General features: G+C 45.7%; 1 protein-coding gene across 1 annotated transcript; it reads left to right on the forward strand.

Moving 5' to 3' along the window:
• The first annotated feature begins 980 nt into the window (after nucleotides 1-980).
• On the forward strand, nucleotides 981-27,791 carry Ampd1 (adenosine monophosphate deaminase 1). Its single transcript, XM_052731581.1, is given in 17 exon segments — nucleotides 981-2,666; nucleotides 2,669-2,734; nucleotides 4,053-4,064; nucleotides 7,126-7,306; nucleotides 9,462-9,627; nucleotides 13,766-13,931; nucleotides 16,834-17,053; nucleotides 18,496-18,625; nucleotides 20,976-21,170; nucleotides 21,456-21,587; nucleotides 22,212-22,375; nucleotides 23,759-23,885; nucleotides 24,030-24,193; nucleotides 25,003-25,123; nucleotides 26,730-26,903; nucleotides 27,312-27,422; nucleotides 27,633-27,791. Coding segments are annotated over 17 exon segments (2,340 nt in total). The 5' UTR covers nucleotides 981-2,614.

Here is a 27,791-nt window from a genome sequence, read left to right on the forward strand (position 1 = left end):
CGACCAAGTAAACACAGAGACTTATATTGCTTACAAACTGTATGGCCGTGGCAGGCTTCTTGCTAACTTTTCTTATAGCTTAAATTAATCCATTTCTATAAATCTATACCTTGCCACGTGGCTCGTGGCTTACCGGCATCTTCACATGCTGTTTGTCATCGTGGCGGCTGGCAGTGTCTCTCTGACTCAGCCTTCTACTTCCCAGCTTTATTTTCCTCCTTGTCCCGCCTATACGTCTTGCCTGGCCACTGGCCAATCAGTGTTTTATTTATTGACCAATCAGCAACACATTTGCCATACAGACCATCCCACAGCACTTCCCCTTTTCTTTTTTTTTCAAAAAGGAAGGTTTTAACCTTAACAAAGTAAAATTATATATAATTTGGGAATTTGGGCGTAGCTTCTCTTACTACTTCCTGCTGGAGGGGGGGGGCACTGTATCTTATGGGGAAACAAAGAAAATTTTACAATTATGGAATAGTCCATGAGGCTGTATTGTCTGAGCCAGTTGCCTTCAAACCATTCTGGATATTGGATCATTTGGGTCATGGTGTCATCCATCGGAGACCCTTCAGGGGGTCTTGGCTGGTCAAACCTGATGTATCTTAATCTGGAACAAATCCATAGCCTTTGACTTTCTGTGGGAACAAAAGTAGAGTCTCCTTTCCAAAACAACATATCCTTATATACAAATTTTGAAGTCAAGGTACCTTTAAAATATACATTTTGGCATAACTCAACAGCTTTTACAATCAAATGTTTTTCTGCAGTTAAAAATCCCAAAGACCTCTGGAGGCAGAGCCAGGCAGATCTCTGTGAGTTCGAGGCCAGCCTGGTCTCCAAAGCAAGTTCCAGGAAAGGCGTAAAGCTACACAGAGAAACCCTGTCTCGAAAAACCAAAAAAAAAAAAAAAATCCCAAAGACAACACAATCCAGATTCTCTGTGTAATATGCATTTTTACGTGGCTTATTTTTTATATTAATTTTACTGTCTCTTTAAAGACTTTATTTTTTAAAACTATGTATTTTTTTTATAACTGTATATATCACCTTTTTTGTCTCTTTTAAGCCTACATATATTTTACACACATTGCAAACTATTACATCTGAATCTGTCTTATTGTGAATCTATTGCTTTAAGCTGCAGCAGCTGTGGCTGCTGGCTCCGCCCACCTCAGCTTCCCAACATGGCCGTGGTACTTTACCACCAGCTCTGGGAGCTATCGTGGGTCTATGCTTTTATCCAAGCAGCGTGTAGTTCAGAAACCTCTTTTTTTGTTTTGTACCTGCAAAGGCTAAATCCACCACGCAGCTTAATGTGCCACTTGCAGAGGCCTCATTCCCGCCATCCAGCGGCAGGTCAAGCACACACTCTAGGAACCCGTCAGTAGCTCAAACTGGCAGCTGCCGCTCATTTGAGAGAGACAATTAGGAACTGTTTTTAGCTCAGTTTTAGAATCTTTTTTCTCAGTTTTTAGGTGGAAACTCGTGCCCCACGTTGGGCGCCATTTGTAGCTAGAGTTTTCCTACCTGGCCCACAGTCAGGACAAATCTCTCTCACCCGCCAGTCCCACAGCCGCTCAGACCCGACCAAGTAAACACAGAGACTTATATTGCTTACAAACTGTATGGCCGTGGCAGGCTTCTTGCTAACTTTTCTTATAGCTTAAATTAATCCATTTCTATAAATCTATACCTTGCCACGTGGCTCATGGCTTACTGGCATCTTCACATGCTGTTTGTCATCGTGGCGGCTGGCAGTGTCTCTGACTCAGCCTTCTACTTCCCAGCTTTATTTTCCTCCTTGTCCTGCCTATACTTCTTGCCTAGCCAATGGCCAATCAGTGTTTTATTTATTGACCAATCAGCAACACATTTGCCATACAGAACATCCCACAGCACTGCCTGATCTTAGAAATTTTGTTTTTGAGATGGTGTTTCATGTACCATATAAGTTAACTAAGATTTACTAAGGTTTACAAAGTTAACATAGTCTTAACTTGCTATGTAGCTAAGGATGACCATGAACTTCTGATCCTGTCTCTACTTCCTGAGTGCACGTGTATTCCATCATGCCTGGTTTGAAAAAGTGTTTTATTAGATATTGTTTGTTAGAATTTCAGTAGGAGCTTTATCTTTCTTGCTCGCTATCTGCTACTGCCCAGGCCAGTCATAGTTAGCCTTTCAAATAATGAGGCCACACAGATAGTAACAGTGTGTGTTTGGGTGATGTGTAAGTGTGTGTATGTGTGTGAGAGTGTGTGCTGAGGACTTGATGAATGTACCAGGGCATTCACCAAACACAGAAAGCTCTCCTGGTGTTAGGACACCTGTTTTCAGAGCCCAGGAGACTCTGACGTAAGTGGAATAAAAAAAAAATAGATGCAGGTCACATTGTCTGAGAAAGTCACACTTGATGAGCCAGCATGATGTATGGTGGGTGTGGAATTTGATTTCCAGCCACTACAGCTACCTTCTCTAAAATCCCAAGATAAAGATTGGAGGCTTCCCCTGTTTGTCACTGTCATTGCTTAAAGCTATAAATAGGTCTGAAGCTCATCTCTCCTTTTAGCAGGGAAGGGTCAGGTTACAGGGGGCAAAACAAAATAATAAAATGAGTGTCCCAGTATTTCAAAGTGTCGGTCAGCCACCCCCACAGCCCCTCTCTCCTTCCTCTGCTGTGCTCTCCTAGAATCAAGGATCCCAGCCACAATGCCTCTGTTCAAACTTACAGGTAGGTGTGCAGAAAGTATTTGGAGAACTCAGGGATTTCTTTTCCATATGCAACCATTCCATTAACTGCCATGCCGGCTTCAGGAATCCTTTGTTTAGGATCCATAAAAGCTTCAGATGTGCACGTCAGAGAGAGGCAAAGCATCTTCAAGTTGGCTTTCTTTCTGGTTGTAGGAAGAGGGTTATTTTCTCAAACTATGTCTTTGAAAGCTGAGCTGTCTCTTTGACTACTCTGAGCAAAAGCTAAGCTTTCACAGACCGGAGAAGGACTGTTTGTCTACAGTGTATGAAAGATCATGAGCATGGCAGGAACTTTAACCCAGAATGTTCCAGTGCTTTACAGGCCACACTTGCACTCAGAGGATTTTTTTAAAAAAAGAAATCAATTGTATGTATGTTTCACTATAAAAAGCCAGGCATGTGAAATAAAAAGAATAATTACACCAAAAGTTAAAGTAATAAACACTCAGAGAAATTAGAAAGCAGTAGTTTTAAAAGTCATATTGTCTTGCCAATGGTTCAAGGATCCACTCAACATTTTGGAATTCAGCTTCTCTGTCTGTCCTATGTAAAAGTAAAGATGCTTTGAAGAACACAATTGTATTTGTGTTGCCCAGTGACTGTATAGCTTTTGGGCAGGAGTATGCTTTAGCTTACTGTTATAATGTGACTTATTATGTATTTATTCCAAACACTTCCTAAAACCATTTGAAATGGTTGTATGATATTCCAGTTTTCTTAATTTTTTTTAACCATATTTTATATGCATAAATGTCCTCTTGACCTTGTGCATCTAAAACTTTCTCTGTATTTCCATGGAACTGGGTCTCAGAAATGGTGGTTCAGTGGTTTACTAAATAAGCTGGTTTTGTGTACCTATTCCAGCATTGTTGGAGAGTTCCTAGTCCTCCTCATCAGGTTACTTTGTTTTGTTTTCTTTTCCATTTCCACCCTACAAAAAATACCTTTAGGGGAATGTGGCTCAGTAGTGGAGTGTGAGCTTGACATTGGCATGTGCAAGGCCCCAGGTTCAACCCCCAGCACCACAGTCCCCCAAAGAAGCACTTTTTAAAAGAGTAGTAATATGTGTTAAAGACACACGTTAGTAAGGAAGGGGATGAAACATATGTAACGACCTTATTTATCCCTGTGATGTCCTTGGGCAGAACAGGGCGAGCCTAGAAGATGGGCTGAAACGGCACTTTGTCCCACTCTTTCTGTGGAGCCCTCGTGCGGTTTCCCAAAGCCCGAGTTCATGATCATGACGAGTGCTCAGAGCTGTTCACATGTTCTGTCTTGTTTTGTTTTACTTCACACAGGTCAAGGAAAACGTGAGTATCTTGGACTATTTTTCCTGCCACTTGCAAGTATCTGTAAAAGAAATGACAGTGTTTCTTAACTCGCAAAGGTGCTTATTTCTCAGCAGTGTTTATAGCTGGAACCACCACAAGCCAGTAGCAATGAATAATAACCAGAGCTAGCAAACGGCCGCCTTCGTGGATTCCCTGGGTTTCCAAAACACAAACACTAAATCTAAAACACCCACTACCCTTTCTCCTCCTAAAGGAAACATGAGCCCAACATGATGCCGAACACCTGTAATCTCAACACTAGGGGGGCTGAGGCAGGAGAATGGAGAGTTCAAGGTCAGCCTGGCCTCCTTGGGGAGACCCTGTTTTAAAATACAACAACAAAACACACAAGCAAATAGAGGCTACCTCTTGTTGCTTGTTGGCTACTTCGAAATAAAACATACAGATGAGTCAGCAGAGGTCTGCTAAACCTTGCCTTTTATGATCCTCAACTCTAGTGCAAAAAAAAAAAAAAAATCATTGTGAATTTTTTGGCCAGATAAAACATGATTTTAGATAAACTAGCTTTAGTGGTGTGTTCCCCCGTCTCTCGAGTCTACTGTTCTTTTGCTGACTGATGTAGTTCTGCCTCCAAGTTCCTGTAAGATGAGATGTGGGAGGTGGGAGGCCTGCAAGCTGGCCTTCCCCACACACGGATAACTCTGCTGGAAAATAAACCTGGGTTTCTGGGTTGGTTCTCGGGTGTGGAAGCAAGCATGGTGATCTTTTTCTCAAGCCGTGTACTTCCTGCATTGGTAATCCCATATGTCAGGGAGAGACCTGCAGCGTTTAAACATGTCATGTGTGATCTTCAGAGCAGCATTCTGAGGCTGACTTCTTACTAACGTTCCCCTTTTATGATGATGAACCTGAGGCTCCTGGTGACTATGGTTTCCCAAGGCTACCCAGATGTCACGGACACCCTTTCTCACCTTAATCCAGTGCCCTAGTTTGCCACTTTACCTTTCTTTTTCCTCTTTGTCCTGATAAAGATGTCCTGTCTCCTGGACACCACCTCTCAGATGTCCCATGATCTCAAACAACATACTCAGAGGGAGTCAGCAATTATCTATGCAAGCATGAGGAGACCATTTCTCCTTCCTGATTTGGGTTGTCTTCACATTTTATCTACTTACTTTTAAAATACTAGTTCCATTTTTCCTTCCCACAGCCACCATGCCCTGAGGTAGTTGGAAAGGCAAGGCTCTTTCTTGAATTAGAGATCAAATTTCAGCTGTGCTTGCATGGAGTCAAAACAGCTGTTTAATTCTGTGGAACCAAATATCAACCATATCATTTTTGGTCCTCGTGTAAGCTACTTAAGATTATAACGTTTACTTTCAACTGTCGTAGTGGTTTAGAGAGATAAAACCTTAGTAAAGATATATACATATATAACAAATGGATACGAACAGTCCCAGATAACAAACGCTGCTCCAGAAGAGCCAAGGCATCCCCAGATGGGATTTCGTGTCTGTCCTTCCTGAGGTCTTCAGAAGCACTGCCACAGACCCAGCAGGACAAGCCATGGCATTGCCCCCTCCTCACCATCATCATAACTGACTGGCCTGTTTCCATTTGCCCTTCGTGATGCATGAAGCGTCTTCTAACTTCTGCCTGCCACTCAGCTTTGAGGTGCCTGTGCTGCTATGGGAATAGGAAGGATGCTATTTCTAGGGATCAGCTGGTAGTGGGCTGGGGAGGGAGGCATGCTCAGCCATCACTTGTATCTACTCAGTGTTCCATTTGTTGCATCATGGACCGATGTGCTTGCCGAAGAACCACTAATAGCATCCAGACATGCTTCTCGGTTTCAGGAGGTGTTTGTGCTTAACAGGGCACACAGATAGATGCTCGAGGTTCAGGCAGCGTAGTCTCTGCCCTGTGAACTCCGCCATCGCCAGCCAGGGTTTGAAAGTAGCTTACCTGGCAGCACTGGTGAAGTGACGGGTCACTTGCTATCATTGCTAATGCATGCTTCATCCCATCCCGTCATAACTACAGATCGTCCTTAATGGCCCAAAGCTAAGCCAACTGTGGGCTTGCCCCATGCTGCCAAATTACCTCATTCGGCTGAATCTGATGCTTTGTTTTTCTGGAAGGGTTTCCACACACATTATCTCACTCATTGTGTCACAACAGGCTGGTGAGTGAGGCTAGGCTGGCATTAGTGCCCCCACGTAACACACAAGGAAACTGAAACAGAGGTGGGTGAAGGAGTTGATAAGCGCAGGGCAGAAGCTTGTACTTATTATGTCATGAAATCAGGCTGAAAACAATCACCATTTGGAGGCCTGCAGAGACGCCGGCCACAGAGGGTGGTTCTCTGTGTGGTGTGCTCTGCCATTTCCCTGGCAAGTTTCCGTATCAGTATTGCTCCAGCGGCTAGCTGTTTGCTGTCCTCATTCCTCACGAGCTATCTTCTGGAAGTACCAAGAGGCCGGGAGAAGTCCTGCAGCTGTGGGGTGTGGGGTGGCTAATGAGGTGTGAGCCGAGCCCTGGAGAAGGAATGGCCCCCCCTACCACATGGTCCTAAGTTTTGGCAGCCTCCTTTCACCACACAACACCAAATCACAGTTGTCAGGTTTTTAAAAAATGGAGGTTGTTGTATGAGAGAAACTTTCCTTAGAAGGGGCTCTCGAGGCCACATTCATTTCCTGTATCTGCTGATTCCTCAGTGGTAAGCTCCAGGGGTCAGCCGCCCTTCTCCTGTGTCTTTAAAACCACCAGGAGGACCCAGACAACCCAATGGAAAGGACTCCGTTGAGGATGACTATGAAATCAAACTTGGCTCCGCCAGGAACCAGCAATCTAACATTAAGAGTTTGTCCTGTAAGAGTCTAGCTGCATCTTTAGGGCCCTCCAGAAGTGTGCTCCATACAGAGTTCCACCAATGGGAGAGCAGACCTGAGCTCTGGGTGAAGGTTAGCTAAGCCACGAAACCAACACAAATGATCCCAACCCTTGTGCCTGATGCCCAGAGACTCCTGGATGGCTTTTGGATGAGAATGTCAACTAATATGTGAAAAACCTCTTCTAGAAATCGATGATGCGATGCGTAGCTTTGCCGAAAAAGTGTTTGCCTCTGAGGTCAAAGATGAGGGAGGTCGGCACGAGATCTCCCCCTTCGACGTGGATGAGATCTGCCCAATTTCCCTTCATGAGATGCAAGCACACATATTCCACATGGAGAGTCTGTCCATGTCCATGGATGGCCGGAGGTAAGTGGTTAAGGCGAATGTGCAGCACCTTGGGAGAAACGGCAGGTCCTGATGAAGGTCTGTCTGAATGCAGGTCACATAGAAAGGAAGGACTCTGCCAGGCTTCCAAGTACTTCCTCCTTCTCACCCCCTCTGACCAGTGATGGAAAAAGAAGAGCTCAGTGGGGCCCCTACCCTTGTCTGCATCTCCTTGAGCTATATAAAGCCTTTCTGTCTGCCCCCGGGGGGACAGAGCCTCCAGAGTGGGCTGACAGCTGCAGCCCACACTCTCAACATAGACCCAGCCAGAGGGTGAACTGGAACTCAAATGCCTTCATCTTCACACACGCCCTAGTCAACAGCAGTGTTCTCCGGTGTGAACCCCTCTCCAGCCAGTCTGAGGGTACCTTGGCCTTGAAGGAACACTTCATCCCTGCCCATAGTACACCTGTTATACATGCCACCCTTCCTCCAGGAGATATCAGAGATCTTTCATGAAAAGAATTATTCTCTGATTTCTAGTGCTCCCATAGCTCTTTACCACACAGTCCGCAAACCTTTCAGCCCTCCCTCATCCTGCCGGCCTCAGCCTGCTGTCTTCCTCCTGGTTTTATGCCTTCAAGGGAGGAACAGCAAACTCTTTTGGGGTCCCCTGAAGGATCTCGCCCAGGGCTTGTGTCTCTTCAAAGTAGAAACTCAAAAAAAAAAAAAAAAAAAAAGTCTGTATAAGAAAACAGTATCAGCCAGGCATGGTAGTGCACGCCTTTAATCCCAGCACTAGGGAGGCAGAGGCAAGCAGATCTCTGAGTTTGAGGCCAGCCTGGTCTACAGAGGGAGTTCCAGGACAGCCAGGGCTACACTGAGGAACCCTGTCTCAACCGCCCCACTCCCCTCCCCCCACACGCACACACAAAGAAGAAAAAAGAAAACAATATTAATAAAGTTTCTAATACTGTGCAAGTAATTCTATATACATTAAACCTCACAGAATCCAATAAGGTAGCTAGCCGTGCGACAAAATACCCAAGACGAATGAACTTGAGGGGAAAAGGCTTATTTGGGTCCGAGTTTCAGAGTTTTCAGTCCATGCTCAGTGGACCCTGTTGCTTTGGGCCTGTGATGAGGGGGGACATTGTGGAAGGGAATTCATGATAGAATAAAGCTGATCGCTTTATGGTAGGAGAAGGGAGGAGAGAGACTCGGGGTCTCATGTCCCCCTCAAGAGCATGTATCTGCTGGCTGATCTCAGTCCTTTCCACCAGACCACTCCAAAGCGGTTGTGTCTCCTTCCCTGGAGTGCCACAGACTGGGAAGCACGCAAGCTGTCAGCACATATGGGAGGGATTTCAGACGGGAGCCATAGCAGAACTGTACTAAGCCGTGGTACTAAGCCGTGTTACTAAGCTATGGTTCTAAACTGTGGCTCTAGGCTGTGGTTCTAAGCTGTGGTACTAAGCTGTGGCTCTAAGCTGTGGCTCTAAGCTGTGGCTCTAAGCTGTGACTCTAAGCTGTGGTTCTAAGCTGTGGTAAGCTATGGCTCTAAGCTGTGGCTCTAAGCTGTGGTTCTAAGCTGTGGTACTAAGCTGTGGCTCTAAGCTGTGGTTCTAAGCTGTGGTACTAAGCTGTGGTACTAAGCTGTGGCTCTAAGCTGTGGCTCTAAGCTGTGACTCTAAGCTGTGGCTCTAAGCTGTACTAAGCTATGGCTCTAAGCTGTGGCTCTAAGTTGCGTTTCTAAGCTGTGGTAAACTGTGGTTCTAAGCTGTGGTACTAAGCTGTGGCTCTAAGTTGTGTCTCTAAGCTGTGGTTCTGTACTACTAGGGAGATGGAAGCTCAGAATTTAAGGAACATGAATAAAATGACACAGGCCATAGCTGCCATTACCTGTGTTCACTGTAATAGCTGGATGGCCTATTCTATTCCTGCCAGACCTTTGGGAAAGAAGGGTGTCATGGTGAAGACCTTCTAGTATATTCCCTCAGGTCCCCTGCTCTAAAAGAAGCCGTCATATTTGTTTGGTGCATTCTTCTTCCATTATGGTGATATCTTGCTTCTGACACCCAATTCATATTTTAGTTTTTACCTTTTTTGCCTCAAAATAAACTGGCATGGTGAAAACTGGTCTATTACAATGACCGTTCTGAGAGCAAGCTAATTCCTTTTGTTTGTTAATTTCAAGGAAAAGGCGCTTCCAAGGACGGAAGACTGTTAATTTGTCCGTTCCACAAAGTGAAACATCTTCTACCAAACTGTCCCACATCGAAGAATTTATTTCTTCATCCCCGACCTACGAGAGTGTGCCTGACTTCCAGAGGGTGCAGATCACTGGTGACTACGCCTCTGGGGTGAGTTGTGCTTGCTGTGCCGATGTCTGCACAGCCAGCCAGACACTTGTAGCTCCGTGCCACCCTCCTTCCTGTCCAGGCAGAGGCAGCCTACCTCCTTTGCCATGCTCCATCCCCATTGCAGTACCAATGCTGAATGTCATGCTTCTGTGCTGCTGCATCATCCCACACAGCACTGTGGGTGGCCCAGGCTACAGGGGACAGACTGAACAAAGAGGGCTGCGACAAACAGAAGTTCGTTCTTGTGGACAGCATCATAAAGTAGGACAGAGGCGAGGGGATGAGGGGCGAGGGCATCTCAAGATAGCCCAGAAGGCAAAGACGCTTGCCACCAAGGCTGAAAACCAGAGTTCAATCCCCAGGCCCCATACGGTGGAAGGAAAGAACCAACTCCTGCAATTTTCTCTGACTTCCATGTGCACCATGGCACATGCGCAAAACAAAGGAAAATCCAAGGGAGGGGGCGCTGGAGGAATGGCTGGGCAATCGAGAGCGCTTGTTGCTCTGGCAGAGGACCTAGGTTCACTTCCCAGCACCCACATGGTGGCTCATACTGTCGGGAGCTCCAGTTCCAGGGGATCTGACACCTTCTTTTGACCTCTGTGCACACAACTGTGGTGCGCACACATGTATGCATGCAAAACATTCACACATAATAAACATTTTAAAAAGGAAAATTCCAATGAGACCATTGTCTCTAGGCCAGATAAAAGTCTCTGGGTTCATTACAGTTGCTTACACAGCAGATGTTGCTTGGAATGGATTCTAGTATGTCACAGGGAGGCTGAACTCATGTCACTAACAATTTGTCCTGCTTGCCAATTAATAAATCTCTGCCACACAGACTTGCAGTATCAGCATCATGTTGGTGGAACTGCAATCAAGCCCTCAGTCTCTGCTCCAAATATAGAATCAATACTGAGCCCCCTTCTCATGTAACTGCCTAAGATACTCCCCAGGCTCAGGGTGCTGAAACGCAAGTCATTCTTGTTTGTTTATTTTCTTCAGTATGGTAGCCAGGGTGTTGGGCGAACAGCAGGGCAGGGGCAGACATCAAAGAACGGACGTGAAATGTTTAACGAAATGGTATATGCATGAGAAGCACAGACTTCACAGGCTTCAAAGGGCTTAAAAATCAGGAGCAAAGCTGGCATCTCTATGCTTGGTAGACATGAGAACAGAAACAGAAAGGAAGATGATGCACAGAAGTCAGGGAAGCGTGACCCACATCGGAAACCTGGGCCCAGGGTCTTGTTGCTTCACTTAGCGGCTGAATATGGCTAAGCTGCTGAGCAATGTTCCACATGGCTGTGCTCTGTAGCCAACAGGGGCATCCTTGAAATGTAAACAGAGATGGAGAGGGTTGTCTCAGGTCTAAAGTCTTGGGCCTTTAGAACCTGATGAGCAATTGACTCAATTTAATTGGCCCTTACTGAGGCCAATTGCTAAGGCCTTGAATGCTAACGTGCTGAGGGCTGGGGAATGGGGGTGCATGAGCTCCTTTGCCTGTGAGGAGCTGATGGGCCACTGGTCTACCACGGCTCTACATGGCAGTAGAACAGTGTCATTGGAAGCTGACCCCGAGATTTAGGACCTACTCCAGGCTCTTTGGGCTAAAGCTAGCATCTATCTTTCAAAGCAATCTAACAGGATGGGAGCTGTCTGGCTGTGGTTTCTGCCATCCTGCTGATTGCCAGGGTTCATGTGCCGATCTGGCTGGCTGGCTGGGGGTCTCCTTCCTTACCAGCTCCATATGTGTGTGCCATCCCACATGTGTGCACACTCAGTGTAAGAGGATCTGCCACAGAGGAGCATCCCTCTTCAGACAAGCGTGGACAGCAGCTGTGCTCCCCCATAGGCTTCGAAACGAGCTCTCAATAGACGTACTGCTCAGGATCTGTCGTCTGTATCTCCAGCCTTTGGGATCAGGCTTGTGCTGTGTTCAGAGAGAAGGTCTTTGGGGTCTGATAATATAGGAGGTGAGGCAGGGAATTTCCAGCTGCTCAAACCAAGTTTTATTCTAGAAGCTCTCTCTCTTTTTAGACAGAAATAAAATTCTCTAAGGCTATCTAAAAGAAGCTTGGTATGGGGACACATGCCTGTGATTCTAGGACTCGGAAAGATGAGACAGGAATTTGAGGCCAGCCAGGGCTACAAAGTGAGACAGTCTCAAAACATTTTTTTTTTTTTTTTTTAAGATAGGCATGTTGGCCAGGCAGTGGTGGCTCACACCTTTAACTCCAGCATTCGGGAGGCAGAGACAGGAGGATTTTTCTGAGTTCAAGGCCAACCTGGTCTACAGAGTGATTTCCAGGACAGGCTCCAAAGCTACAGAGAAACCCTATCTTGAACACCTCCCCCACAAAAAAAGATAGGCATGTTGTCTCAGACCTAAAACCACAGCACTTGGGTGGTGGAGGTAGGGCGATAAGGAGTTTGGGGCTATCCTTGGCTACATAGTAAGTTGGAGGCCTGCCTGGCTACATGAGACCTTGTCTCTAAGGCAAGAAGATAAGGAGTTGGGAAGTCAAGCCTCAGCTATAAAGTGAGACCCTGACCCGACTCAACAACTGCTGACCCCTAGTCAATATATCTTGACAGTCTGAGATACTGGACTCCATTTACATTTTATTGTTTTGTTTTGAGACAAGACCTTGACATATAGTGCTGGCTGTCTTGGAATGTCTGTGCAGATCAGACTGGCCTTGAAATTACAGTGCTCTTCTCCAGCCCCGGCCTCCTAAGTGCTGGGACTGTAGACTTGGGCCATCACACCCAGTTTCCGAGGTTTGCACTTACAATGTGCAAATGTCATGTGAAAGGAAGAGTGCATATACAGTGTTAGAACGGGTTCTTCTTTTTTTTTTTTTTTTTTTTTTTTTTGGTTTTTCGAGACAGGGTTTCTCTGTGTAGCTTTGCGCCTTTCCTGGGACTCACTTGGTAGCCCAGGCTGGCCTCGAACTCACAGAGATCCTCCTGGCTCTGCCTCCCGAGTGCTGGGATTAAAGGCGTGCGCCACCACCGCCCGGCTTAGAACGGGTTCTTCTTAAAAATGAAATCACAGGGCTTTGGGGAAGGCTCAGTGAGTCAGACCACTTAAAGTGAAAGAGGAAGGAGCTGAGTTCAAATACCCAGCACCCATGTAAAAAGCTGGACATGGCCACACTTGCCTGTAACCCCAGTGCTGGGTGTAGGAGAGACAGGAGGGTCTCTGGGTCCCACTGGCTGCCAGACTAGCTCCAGGTTCAGTGAGAGACCCTCTCTCCAGGGATAAGGCAGAGAGTGATGGACACCCTGTGTCCTCCTTGGACATACATACCTGGAACATATGCACCTATTACCCCCCCCCCCCCCAACACACTATCAATTGTGAAATCATGACATTTTCAGAAGAGATGCAATTAGAAATCATTATGTTAAGTGCAATAAACCAAACTCAGAAAGACAATTATACCATATTTTCTTACATGCAGAACCTAGATTTAAAATTGTGTGTGTGTGACAAAACCAGAAATTGGAAAAGGGACCATGAAATGGGGGAAGAGATCTTAAGAGAAGGAGGAAGTAGAGGACATGCAATAGGAAAGCAGAGGGAGACTAACTGGATGGGAAAGGGGTGCAGCTGTAGGAAGAGGGGGCACGGGGGAGGGTAACAGGCAAAGGAAACGGATAAGAACGAAATATATTGACACATATGAAGATGTCATGATGAAACCCACTACTTCGTGGGATAAGCTAAAAAAAACAAACAAACAAAAACAGTGATTAAAAAAAAGCCATCAGTTCTTTTAATCACTTTTTTAAATTTAGATAACCACTATGTAGCAAAAACCAAAACAGGTCCTGGAGATGCAATGATAGAGATTTGGCCTTGGATTTTGAGTCTTAGAACCAAAAACCTCAGAAACAAATGCAAAATTCATAGGAAAGATTCCTATTGCAGGTAAGGTATGGTAGAGTAATAAAAGAGGTAGAAAAACTCCAGGAGTCGGTCCTAGGGAGAGTCCCAGAGTCCTGGGCCAGAAGGAACCAGCCAGGTAGCCAGGAGAGGCTCAGCAGGACCACAGCACACAGGAAAGAGCTCAGCCTGACCACTTCCCAGGTTCTCACAGGCTCACCTCTGACACTTTCTTGGTAGGTAACAGTTGAAGACTTTGAGGTGGTTTGTAAAGGTCTCTATCGGGCGTTGTGCATACGGGAGAAATACATGCAGAAGTCATTCCAGAGGTTCCCCAAGACGCCCTCCAAGTACCTGAGGAACATCGACGGCGAAGCCTTGGTAGCAAACGAGAGCTTCTATCCAGGTAACCTATTTGCTCATGAATGTGAGGAATATAGCTTTTGGCTTACCTACTCAATATGAATTTTAACCTATGTTCTTCAGTGACCCAGCCTTAAGGTATCATAGTTGTCATTGGCCCCGACCTGCGGCCCATATGTCAGTCACTGATTCTGTCCCTACAGTACCTCTCAATCTGTTCTTTTTTTAGTGGCTTCACACCCCAGCTTAGGCCAGTGTGTTTCCGTGTTTCAGTGGTTATGAAAGCGTCCTAATTACTCGGCTGTGATTCGGTCTCACTGTCTTTTGCTTCGCCCTCATTTCTATGTTGGTTATTAAAACACAGATCCAAGCACGTTGTTTTCCTGATAAAAACCTTCCGCTGCTCCCCATCTCCTACAGAGCCAGTCCGTATCACCTGCCTTCATCCAAAGGGCACTGCAGCCATTCAGGTTCCTACTTGCTCACTTAACCTGTTTCTACATTGATGATCTCTACTCCATCCTCCTTAGCCTTTGTTATGGACTGGAGTGTTTGTTTGAGACAGGATCTCAAGTTTACCCAGGTTGGCCTCAAACATTGATCTGTAGATGAGGATATCCTTGAGTCTTAACCTCCTGTCTTACTCTCTCAAGTTCAGGCATTACAGGCCTGCATCTCCCCCTCAGCTTTAGTTGGAAGCCTTCCTAGATCTCTGTGTAGCTAGATCGGCATGTCTAGAGTCAACCTAAGCTTTCAGGGTGCAGCCCATACTCCATCATTTCATACCTGCCTCTGGCCTCTGTATAAAAGGAATCTACAGGGCTGGTGAAATGGCTTAGTGCGTAGAGGGGACCTTCTGCTGAGCCTAAAGACCTGACTCTGATTCCCAGACCCACAAGGTGGGAAGAGACTCTCACAAGTTGTCCTCACGTGTGCTATGGCACACATGCACATATACTCACACATATGAATAGATGTAAAAATAAATAAATAAAACTTAAAAAAGAATCTAATGTCCTGACTTTCCTCAGCAGGTCTGTTTCATATAATTACAAAATTTAATAACCAGATTCCAACAATTTTAAATATTTCTGTTGTATAATTGTATCACAATTGGTTTAGTCAATTCCTATTTTTAGGCATTTAGATTTATAACTTTTTTTTTTGGCTTTGGGCTCATGTAGCCCAGACTGGCCTCGAACTTGTTAATATAACCAAGATGACCTTAAACTCCTGATCATTTTGCCTTCACCTCCCAAATGCCAGGGTTACAAAAGTGTAATGCCACCAGGCAGCAGTGGCCCATGCCTTTAGTCCCAGCACTTAGGAGGCAGAGTCAGGTGGATCTCTGTGAGTTTGAGGCCAGCCTGGGCTACAGAGCGAGATCCAGGACAGGCACCAAAACTACACAGAGAAACCCTGTCTTGAAAAACCAAAACAAACAAACAAACAAATAAACAACATAAAATAGACCCTCTTGCCAGGGATGGATACATACCTGGAACCCCAACATTTAGAAGGCTGAAGCAAAGGAATGGAAGGCTTGAGACCAGCCCGAGCAGCAGAGCAAGACCCTCGCACAAAACAAAACAGTTAAGACTCATAAAGGACACTGGTTTTTTTTTTTTTTTTTTTTTTTTTTTTTTTTTTTTTTTTTTTGGTTTTTCGAGACAGGGTTTCTCTGTGTAGCTTTGCGCCTTTCCTGGAACTCGCTTTGGAGACCAGGCTGGCCTCGAACTCACAGAGATCCGCCTGGCTCTGCCTCCCAAGTGCTGGGATTAAAGGCGTGCGCCACCACCGCCCGGCTAAGGACACTGTTTTTTAAAAGGTAACAGTCTGTATCCTATTTTAAACTGGACTTTATCAGTACTTTATGCAATTATTTAATAAGCCAATAAGCTGCTCTAAGCAGGAAGCCTGTGCTGACCAATTTCAGGGAATTAAAAGTATCCATCACCAGTTATGACGACACCCGCCTGGAATCCCAGCACTTGAAGGTAGAAGCGAGAAATCAGGAGTGTAAGGTTATCCTTAGCCACAGAACAAGTTGGAGACCAGTGTGGGCTGTGAGACCCAGTCTCACGGATCCGACTCTACCCCATCTCCAAAGCTAACTATCTAAATAAACACACACATGAGTAAGTAGAAATAAGAAGTGGCGGCACACGCCTTTGATCCTGGCACTGAGGAGGCAGAGGCAGGTGGATCTCTGTGAGTTCGAGGCTAGCCTCATCTACATAGCAAGTGCCAGGCCAGCCAAGACAACATAATGAGACCTTGTCTCAAAAATAAATTTAAAAAAATGTATTTGTAAGTAGTATATTAATTACATTACATAAATACTACTTCTAAATAACTTGAAAATCATTCTTATTCTAGGTAAAATATTATAAGTTATTTATACTACCCACTTAGTCACTTTTGAAAAATCAGTGTGAAAACAAGCTTCATTTAAGAACAAGTGAGGCGCCGGGCGGTGGTGGCGCACGCCTTTAATCCCAGCACTCGGGAGGCAGAGCCAGGCGGATCTCTGTGAGTTCGAGGCCAGCCTGGGCTACAGCGCAAGATCCAGGAAAGGCGCAAAGCTACACAGAGAAACCCTGTCTCGAAAAACCAAAAAAAAAAAAAAAAAAAAAAAAAAGAACAAGTGAGGCTAGGCACAGTGGCGCACACCTTTAGTCCCAGGACTCAGGAGGCAGAGGCAAGAGGATCGTTGTGAGTTCGAGGTCAGTCTGGTTTACACAGAAAGTTACAGGACAGCTAGGGATACGTAGTGAGACTCTGTCTTAAAAAAAAAAAAGACAAGTTAATAAAGCTGTATAATTATAACTGATGAATTTGAGATGACAAACTAATGAGATATCTCAATATTTCTTATTTGGGTTATATTTCCATGGTCCTTTGTCCTATGTACTGATATATTACTCTGTGTTTTATTGAAAAAGTCTTTACCCCTCCTCCGAAGAAGGGAGAAGACCCCTTCCGCACAGAGGACCTTCCTGCAAACCTGGGCTACCACCTCAAGATGAAGGGTGGTGTGATTTATATCTACCCTGATGAAGCAGCAGCCAGCAGAGATGAGCCTAAGCCCTACCCTTACCCAAATCTGGAAGACTTCCTGGATGACATGAATTTTTTGCTTGCTCTAATTGCACAAGGGCCTGTGTAAGTGTTAACTGAGATCTGAACATCAGTAACCAGTGTTATTGATGATTGTAAGAATGCCATCACATACTCACTATGTTAAAATACTACATTAAAATCCTTTATTCCTTGCGATAGCCTTATGCAATACATCTATTTTCTATCTATCTATCTATCTATCTATCTATCTATCTATCTATCTATCTACTTTCTATCACTCTATCACTCTATCTCTCTATCCTATCAATCTATCAATTTATCTATCTATCCTATCATCTATCATATCTATCTATCTATCTATCTATCTATCTATCTATCTATCATCTATCCTAACCTATCTATCTATCCTAAACTATCTATCTACCTATCATCTACCTATCTACCTATATATCCTAACCTATCTATCTATCTGTCTATCTATCTATCTATCTATCTATCTATCTATCTATCTATCTATCCATCCATCATCTGTTTATTTATTTGAAGTGTCTCAAACAGCCCGGGCTAACATCAAACTTGCTATGTAGTCCTGGCTGACCTTGAACTTCTATCCCTCTGCCTTTTCCTCCCAAGTGCTAGCACAGGCTTGCACCGTCATGCTCAGTTTATGCAGTGCTGTGGATCGAACACAAGATTTCTTACATGCTAGGCAGGCACTCAGCAACTGAGCGATAGCCCTACTCTGATATACTCTCTTTTTCTTTCAGATTTATTTTATTACTATTAATATTGCTTTGTTTTGTTTTTTTTGAGACAGAGTTTCTCTATGTAGCCCTGGATGTCCTGGAACTCATTCTGTAGAACTGGCTGGTCCTGAACTCACAGAGACCCACCCGCCTTTGCCTCCTGGGTGCTGGGATTAAAGGTGTGCGCCACCACTGCCCAGCTTATTTTATTTTTTTAATTACACGTATAGGCAAGTGTCTGTATGGGGGTATGTGCATGTGAGTACAGACCCCATGGTGGCCAGAGGCATCAGATCCCCTGTCCTGGTGGTAACAGATGGAGTTGTGAGATGCCAGAGGTGGATTCTAGGAACCAAACTCAGGTCTTCTTAACCACTGAGGCACGTCCCCACCCCCACCATACCCTGAGATGCTTTAATTACAGCTTAACAAGCTGAAGCATCTGAGAGATGAGGGACTTGAGTAACCAACTCTGTCTCACACAGTGCTGAAGCAGGATGGTGCCCAGTCTACTGGCTCCACAGTCAGGGACCTAGCCTTTGACCTACATGGTCCCCATAGATTTTTAAATGCTTTCCCAAGTCCTCCCTCAATATTATGTCCAATTTGGCTGAAAAGCTGGGTACTTTAAGCTGGACTAACTGTGGAGGAAAAAACAGTATTTCTTCCCACAACCGTTTCCTCCTGTGGGTGAAGAGAGTCCTGGAAGCTTCGAAATTGTTATTTTCCTTACCTGTCTGGAAAGACTTAAGAATCCTGTGCATTTACTTTTCACAGCAAGACTTATGCTCACCGACGTCTGAAGTTCCTCTCCTCCAAGTTCCAGGTCCATCAGATGCTGAACGAGATGGATGAGCTGAAGGAGCTGAAGAACAACCCCCATCGGGACTTCTATAACTGCAGAAAGGTGAGTGCACCCAGTTCAGAGCTCCCCAGGGAAATGCCATGCCTGATTTCTTCAGGGCAAGAAGCTGTTTACTGATGAACGCACCGCTTCTGCAGTTTGCAAGGACTGTAGTGAAGGCAGGTAGATCATATGGAGAAGATTTGAAGTGCCATTCTGTTGTTTGCTCAAAAGGACAAGAAGATGACACTTGACACAGGAAAATTATCACTAAGAAGAAGCAGCCCAGTGGGAGAGCAATTGCCCAACCTGAGGTGTGCAAGGTCCTGGTTTGGGGGGTAATGCTGCAAAAATAAATTAACTGTTGCCAACAAGAATAAAAGACAAGCCGGGCGGTGGTGGTGCACGCCTTTTATCCCAGCACTGGAGAGGCAGAGGCAGGCAGATCTCTGTGAGTTTGAGGCCAGCCTGGTCTTCAGAGTGAGTTCCAGGACAGCCTCCAAAGCTACACAGAAACCCTGTCTCGAAAAACCAAAAGAGAGAGAGAAAAAAAAAAAGAATAAACAACAAAACTTTCAAGAGTTACTTCAAGCTTGGGAGAGCATCATTTTCACTGTCTTCTGCTTTCTGACTATCGAACTTGGGGTGAAGAATTAAATAGCATATGAGTTCTAGTGTTTTGATTTGTAAAGCTGAGGAATAGGTTTGCTCAACAGAGTTACATAAGGTTGCAAAACTCAGTCAGGAACACTTCCAATATATGTTCTGATCTTGCAAATGATTTCAAGGAAGTAGAAGTGGAAATATCTAAGCCATGTTTCAGGCTCAAGTCTTGCTTAGCTACTGTCAAATTTTGAGCAAATACTTAGTCTAGCAAAAATAAGTTTATTAATAGGTTTTTATTTTGTTTTTAAAAATAATGATTCCTTTACATTTTTTAATTTTATTTAAAGTAGTATGTGAGTATGTACTTAGGCAAGGGAGAGGGGAGAGATGTGTACATTGAGTGCAGGTACTCTCAGGGTCTACAGTATTGGATCCCCTGGAAATGGAGTTATAGGCAGCTGTGCACTACAATGTGCTGGGAACTGAACTCAGGTCCTCTGCAAGAGCAATAAGCTCTCTTAACTGCTGAACTATCCCTCTAGCCTTACCTACTGATTTTTGAGACGTGGTCACTGTGTAGCCCTGGCTGGCCTGGAACTCGTTATATATACCAGACTGCCTTCCAACTTACAGTGATTCTCCTGCCTCTGTCTCCTGAATGCTGGGATTACAGCAAAACTGGGCATGATAAACTAAGTGTGGTGGCCCACTTTTAATCCCAGTACTGGGGAGGCAGAAGCAATGGATCTCTGTTAGTTCAAGGCCAGTCTGATTTACAGTAAAAGTCTGTCTCTAAATAAATAAATAAAAATAAATAATGGCATGGACTACTTGCCTGAAATCCCAGCCCTTGGGAGGTAAAAGCAAGAGGGTCAGGAGTTTGAAGTCATCTTCAGCTACATATTAAGTCAGGGCCTGCCTGGGCTACATGAAATTGCCTGAAACAGACAAATAATATTATATTTATAAATTCTGTTTCTACCTCATCATCATTGTACCAAGGCGGTTTTCAGGAGTCAGCTCTCTGCGGACATCAAGCTTGGTGCCAAATGCTTTTGCCTGCTGAGCCAGCCTCCTGCTCTAACTTCGTTTGGTTTTGAAGCCGGGTCTCATGTAGCTCAGTTTGGCTCAAACTCGATGTATAGTTGAAGATGACTTTAAACTCCTGATCCTCCTGCCTCCTCCTCCCCAGGGCTGGGATGTGGCTGGGATTATAGGCATGTGCCAGTGTAGCCAACAAGCTTCATGATTTCAATCTTAATTTCTTTGGGTGCAAAAGCTATGATAGTTACATTGCTTCTAATTGTATTTATGGGGTAGAGAATGAGCTATAAAAATTTTGTTTCAGCATAGGGGCAGTAGTGCATGCCTTTAGTCCCAGCACTCGGGAGGCAGAGCCAGGCAGATCTCTGTGAGTTTGAGGCCAGCCTGGTCAACAGAGTGAGATCCAGGACAGGCTCCAAAACTACACGGAGAAACCCTGTCTCGAAAAACAAAAACAAAATTGTTTCAAATGTAGGAAGCACATTGGGTGTGCTGATGTTTGGGAGGAGCAAACATCATCCCTGCACCCAGCTAAACCACTCACATTCTCGCACAGATGCAGAGAGGACACAAACAGGTCTTTACTCCTGGGCCACCTCCATCAACTATCAGTTCACATCACTATCTGTTCTTTCTCCTTCCTCAGTGGGATCTGCAGGCACTGTGCCCACTAACAGTGGCATAAAGATATATATATACTAGTATATATAGTGGTATAAAATATATATATTGCTGGTTTTTCTTTCTCTGAATGTGTACATAGGTGGATACTCACATCCATGCAGCCGCCTGCATGAACCAGAAGCATCTGCTGCGCTTTATTAAGAAGTCTTACCAGATTGATGCCGACAGAGTGGTCCACAGCACTAAAGAAAAGGATCTGACTCTAAAGGAACTTTTTGCTAAATTAAATATGCATCCGTATGACCTGACTGTTGACTCCCTGGACGTTCATGCTGTAGGTTGGAAAGATGCTAGTTCTACTTGCTCTAATGACACAGAACCCCAAATGTCCCGGTCCCTCCCTCCCTCAGTGCAGCCCTCTTAACTACCTTGGCTACTGTGATGACTGAAAGCACCCCTGATGAGTTTCGAGGTTTACCCACTATCACGCACACCGAACCTCAGTCTTGGAGCCTATCCTTCTTCCCCTGAGATCAGCCCCCTGCTCCACCTGGTCATTCCCAGGACTCTGTGTCCAGGAAGCTCTGGTAATCAAAACTGCTCTTCTTTCCTGATTCAGGGACGCCAGACATTCCAACGTTTTGATAAATTCAACGACAAATACAACCCTGTGGGTGCGAGTGAGCTTCGAGACCTCTACCTGAAAACAGACAATCACATTAACGGGGAGTATTTTGCCACTATCATCAAGGTGAGTAACAAATACTTAGTATGGCTCGTGAATAGGGGAGGAGAGAAGGGAAGGCAGGAAAAAGGAAGAGGCAGAAAGGGAGGGAGGGAGGGAGGGAGGGAGAGAGAGAGGGAGAGGGAGGGAGGGAGAGAGAGAGAGAGAGAGAGAGAGAGAGAGAGAGAGAGAGAGAGAGAGAGAGGAGGGAGGGAGGTATCTCTGGGGAAATGCCTCTGTTTCTAGGGTAGAGAAGTTAAGGTGTGATTTAGGGGGTAAGAGCCTGGCCTTTGAGGTTTGGGCAGAGCTAGGAGCATCTCTTGTGATGCTGTGTTTTAAGAAGCAAGGGTAGCATGTGCGGCCAGGGCTTGTGTCCTGGGGTACACAGAGCTCTACTTGTCTTGCAGGCCCCATGGCTACCTCATCATCCTTAGCCTGACCCTTCCCCCAGTCTCTGTCATATCTTCTGAGTCTTTGTCCTCACAGAGTCTCTTCTGCTCCCTTAGGTCTTCGATACTTCTTGTCTCACTCCCTTTCACATTTCCACAGCTCTTTGGAGGATACATTTCCTCTCCCTACATCCCACTGGTTTAGTCCTCTGCGGGGACCTGTGGGAATTGCTGGCCTCAGCTCCTTCTCTTGGCTTTACAGGAGGTGGGTGCGGACCTGGTGGAGGCCAAGTACCAGCATGCCGAGCCCCGCTTGTCCATCTACGGTCGCAGTCCTGATGAGTGGAGCAGACTCTCCTCTTGGTTTGTCTGCAACCGCATCTATTGCCCCAACATGACATGGATGATCCAAGTCCCCAGGATCTAGTATGTATTTGCCCCTCCCCATGGGGGGCAGGCTCTCAAGCCTGTTCTCCTCTCAACCAGAACCAGAAAGCTATAGATCATTTAAATAAATGTCAGTTTTCCTGAAGGGGCTACACTGGCTTTTTTTTTTTTTTAAGTTTTGAGACAGGGCCTCACTATATAGCCCAGGCTAGACTTGAACTTATAATCCACCTGTTTCTGTCTCCTGAATGGTGGGATTACAGAATTGTGCCACCATGTCAGAATTCAATTATAGCTGTCCTGTATCCGAAACTTTACCACCACTGGCTGATTCACCCACAAGAGCCCAAGTTCTTTGTCATCAGCATTTGTCAGTAGGGCTGCTGAGGACGTATACTCCCTCCCACGGTATGTTCAGTCACCCCCTGCCTGCAGGGGTGGCTTCTCTCCGGTGTGCAGTATCATTGATCTTTTATCTAACTTACACGCTCACGTAGTCTCTGGCAAGCTGCCCATGTGCCCTTTGGCAATGCAAAGTTTCGTTCACTGGGACTGGAGAGATGGCTCAGCTGGCAGTGTTTGCCACATGACCCTGAAGCTCAGATCATGAGTTCCGATCTCTCAAAATACCTAAAAATGGGACCTAATGTATTGAGTTGTTATGAGGATTAATGTAGCTAATATTTTTGGCTGTTTAGAAAAGTTTCTGGTGCTGGACAGTGGGGGCACAAGCCTTTAATCACAGCAGAGGCAAAAATCTCTGAGTTTGAGGCCAGCCTGGTCTACAGAGTGAGTGCCAAGATGGCTACACAGAGAAGCCCCACCTTAAAAAAACAAAAACAAGAAAACAAAGTCTCTGGCATATATAAAGTGGTACAATTTATTGTTACCACAGATTAAGTGTGTGTGTGTGTGTGTGTGTGTGTGTGTGTGTGTGTGTGTGTGTGAGAGAGAGAGAGAGAGAGAGAGAGAGAGAGAGAGAGAGAGAGAGAGACTTTCCCAGAATTATCAAATTCCAGGCATGCTCCATTTTTGTCTGGTTTGTGGGGTTCAGGGGACTGAACCCAAGGCTTTGTGCACATTAGGCAAGCACTCTGCCAACTGAGCCACATCTGTCCGTGACCACACGTGTATTTGATCGATGAGCTCCCTATGGTACAATTACCATACTCCTCATAGCTGGACTTGGTTGTAAAGGTTGAGTTTTCTTGCCACAGGGAGTTAATAGAAGAGCTGGGGTATGTGGTCCAATGCCCAGCCCAACCCAAACTCCTCTTCACGTGTATGCAAGGAGACTATCGGGGCGTGGGTGCAGGATGAACACACTAGGTCCTTTTCTGACACGTGACATCTCTGGCTCCCACACAGTGGGTCCTATTACGCTTCCTCTCCTCCTAAACTTCCCTTCCCTCTTGCCTTTAGTGATGTGTTCCGATCCAAGAATTTCCTGCCACACTTTGGAAAGATGCTGGAGAATATTTTCCTTCCGGTGTTTGAGGCCACCGTCAACCCCCAAGCTCACCCAGTCCTCAGTGTCTTTCTCAAGCATGTAAGTATGACCCTTTGGGCTCTTCTGCTCCTTCTCATGGGACAGCTGTCCTCGCTGGCCACCACCGTCTCTCTGATCTTTATACTGACCTCCCCTTTGGAGCCTCTCAGACTGAACCCATGGCATGGCTCCCTTTTCTGACAGATCACTGGCTTTGACAGTGTGGATGATGAGTCCAAACACAGTGGTCACATGTTTTCCTCCAAGAGTCCCAAGCCTGAGGAGTGGACAATGGAAAACAACCCGTCTTATACTTACTACGCCTATTACATGTACGCAAACATCACGGTGCTCAACAGCCTGAGGAAGTAAGTACAGGGGAAACGGGGCTGGAGGACTGTCTTTTGATGATGCATCTGCTTGCCAGTGTATGTATGAGTGTGTGTGTTGGCGCCAGAGAGAACCCGGGGAGGCCAGAGGACGACTTTCAGGTGTCGGTTCCCTTTCTCCAGGTTACTGAGGCAGGGCCTCTCTTGTTCCTGGCAGGTCTTGTCCAGCTTTCCTCCTCACCTCAGGAGTCCTGGGATCACAGACGCACATTGCTGCCTCTTGCTTTTTTATTTATTTATTTTTTTAGTTCCTTTTAAAGATTTAACTTTTTTTTTTTTTTTTTTTTTGGTTTTTCGAGACAGGGTTTCTCTGTGTAGCTTTGCGCCTTTCCTGGAACTCACTTTGTAGACCAGGCTGGCCTCGAACTCACAGAGATCCTCCTGCCTCTGCCTCCCGAGTGCTGGGATTAAAGGCGTGTGCCACCACCGCCCGGCTAGATTTAACTATTTTTATTTTATGTGTATGAGTGTTTTGCCTGCATGTATGTCTGTGGACCAGGTATGTGCCTGGTATCCAGGGAGGCACGCGCTGAAACCGAAGATGTCCCTGCGTGGGGTACTCTATTCTCCATTGCCTCCATGTCCCACCATATCCCCCGCTGCCTCTTTTTTCTTAAAAAAAAAAAAAAGTTTGTATTTAGTAAGAATTATAATGAGGTTTTGCGATGATGTTTTGCTGGATCTGTTTGGTGGCTGTTCCCTTCCCAAGTATTAACTCTGCCAAGGGATGCTCTTGTAAATATCTCTGCCCAGAACCTGGGGTTCCCACAGCACTTTCCTTTTCACAGGGAACGAGGCATGAATACGTTTCTGTTCCGCCCTCACTGTGGGGAGGCAGGAGCTCTCACCCACCTCATGACAGCCTTTATGATTGCAGACAATATTTCTCATGGCCTGAATTTAAAGAAGGTGAGTTTGAAGCTTTTTTAATTTAATTTAATTTTGAGACAGGGTGTCATGTAGCCCAGGTTGGACTTGAATTTGCTATGTAGCTAAAGATGATTTTGAATTCCCAATCCTCCTGCATCTACTTCTGACTGCTAGGATTTGGGATTACAGGTCAATACCAGCACATCTGGCTTAGAGTCTTTTTTTTTTTTCTTTTTTTGAGACAGGGTTTCTCTGTGTAACAGACCTGGCTATACTGGAACTCACTTTGTAGACCAGGCTGGCCTTGAACTCACAGAGATCCACCTGCCTCTGCTTCCCAAGTGCTGGGATTAAAGGCATGCGCCACCATGCCTGGCCAGAGTGTTTTCTTAATAGCAATAACAATTCAATTCTATATTAGAGCCTGTAACAAATAAATCATTAGGTCCATTTTCAGTATGAGCTGTATTTTGAGCTCATCAGGGAATCAAGGATAAGGAGGAAATACTCCACCCATCTTCTCTAGCTACCAGCTGGCATCTGATAGCCTGAATGCTCTGCACTTCCTCCTCAGGGTTGAAAAGCCCAAGGTATCAGGAGAGAGGAGGGATGGGCGGATCTCAGGCCCTAGGAGGATGGGGAACTTGGGTTGGGACTATGCTAGACTATGCTAGACTACTGGGAAAGAGCGGAACTCCTTGGAGAACCCGTGACACAACGCGAGCAGGACAATTTCATGACCAGGGACTATGGAAGCCACTGCTTCCCAGCAGCCACGGCTGCCTTTTCTCTGGGTTGCTACCCAGCTTTGCAAGGCTGAAACATGAACAGCGTCGACTTTGCCGCTCTGAGTCTTTAGTACCCTTAATATGAAACGAGGCTCACTGAGCATCAAGCATTTTGGGGGTTACTTAGGGAGCTCATTTTACGGAGAGTTGCAAAGGGTTTCTCTCAAGGTTACCGCGCTAGTTGCCCTCAGAGATGAATGAACACACATCTGACTTCCATCTTAGAACTCTGACAGGTGAAGTCAGAGCGGTTTGGCTTCCCTGTAGCTCCTTTTTGCCAGGTTTCTTGTTGTAGCTTGCATTAAAATGTCTCTTGTGATAGTCATAACTTTGGTGTAGCCAAAAAAAAAAAGCCGGTTTCGGGGAGACTTTCTTGAGCTATAATTGCCCAGATCAGACTATCTAACTTTGATAACTTAATACTCCGGTTAAAAGAACTGACTTTGCCCAATGCTTCTGAAAGCAATACCAGAACATTTAATTTTAAGTATTTACATTGAAAAACTATAATCAGCCTGGTTAAGAGCAGTGGCTGCTTTTCCAGAGGACCTGGGTTCAATTCCCGGCACCCACACATCAGCTCACAACTGTCTGTAACTCCAGTTCCAGGGAATCTGGCACCCTCACACAGATACACATGCAGGCGAAACACCAATGCACATTTAAAGGAGGAGGAGGAGGAGGAGGAGGAGGAGAAGGAGGAGGAGAAAAGAGAAAAGAAAGATTATAATCACTTTCTAGGAGATTTAAGATACCTTTGTTGAAAGCTAAAGCCTAAGGTTGCCCATGGGATTTTTAAGGTTTCTAGTGTCTGTTCCCTTTCACTGTCCTCATTGTGACTTTCACTTTCTTTTCAGAGTCCTGTGTTACAGTACTTGTTTTTCTTAGCCCAGATTCCCATCGCCATGTCACCATTAAGTAACAACAGTCTGTTTCTCGAATACGCAAAAAATCCTTTCTTGGATTTCCTCCAGAAAGGCCTGATGATCTCACTGTCGACCGATGACCCTATGCAGTTCCATTTCACCAAGGTACACACGAAAGCCTGAGGAGCACAAGTGTGCCTGCTGAGCCGGGAGCCTGTGCCACACAAGTGTGCCTGCTGAGCTGGGAGCCCGTGCCACACGAGTGTGCCTGCTGAGCCGGGAGCCCGTGCCACACGAGTGTGCCTGCTGAGCCGGGAGCCCGTGCCACACGAGTGTGCCTGCTGAGCCGGGAGCCCGTGCCACACCAGTGTGCCTGCTGAGCCGGGAGCCCGTGCCACACCAGTGTGCCTGCTGAGCCGGGAGCCCGTGCCACACGAGTGTGCCTGCTGAGCTATCGCTCCCACCCGGAAACCGAGAGTCAGATCAAGGCACTTCTTTATTCTCTTTATGTAGGATGTGCACTGCTTCTTTTACTAACCCACCCCCTCTCCTTATTTACACTAATAACTACAGGAGCCCCTGATGGAAGAATATGCCATCGCTGCCCAAGTCTTCAAGCTGAGCACCTGCGACATGTGTGAAGTGGCGAGGAACAGTGTTCTGCAGTGTGGAATTTCTCACGAGGTAGACTTGAGTTTTAGTTTCTGGCCTTGTCTCTCAGGAAATAATATACATTTGATTTCTCAGAAAACATGCACCCAGAGGCACTCAATGAACAGGCCACTGTTTTTCCTTTGGTTTATGAGTAACCTGAGGATTACGGTGGGGGGTGCAATCACTGTCTAGCTTGGTGTGAAAAGAGACATTAAGCATTCTCCTCCCAATGTCTTACAGGAAAAAGCAAAGTTTCTGGGCAACAATTACCTTGAGGAAGGCCCTGTTGGAAATGATATCCGGAGGACAAATGTTGCTCAAATTCGCATGGCCTATCGTTATGAAACTTGGTGTTATGAACTCAATTTAATTGCTGAGGGTCTTAAACCAACAGAATAA

Source organism: Peromyscus californicus, unplaced genomic scaffold, assembly GCF_007827085.1.
Source record: "Peromyscus californicus insignis strain IS unplaced genomic scaffold, ASM782708v3 Scaffold_9__1_contigs__length_137607984, whole genome shotgun sequence".
Lineage (NCBI taxonomy): Eukaryota > Metazoa > Chordata > Mammalia > Rodentia > Cricetidae > Peromyscus > Peromyscus californicus.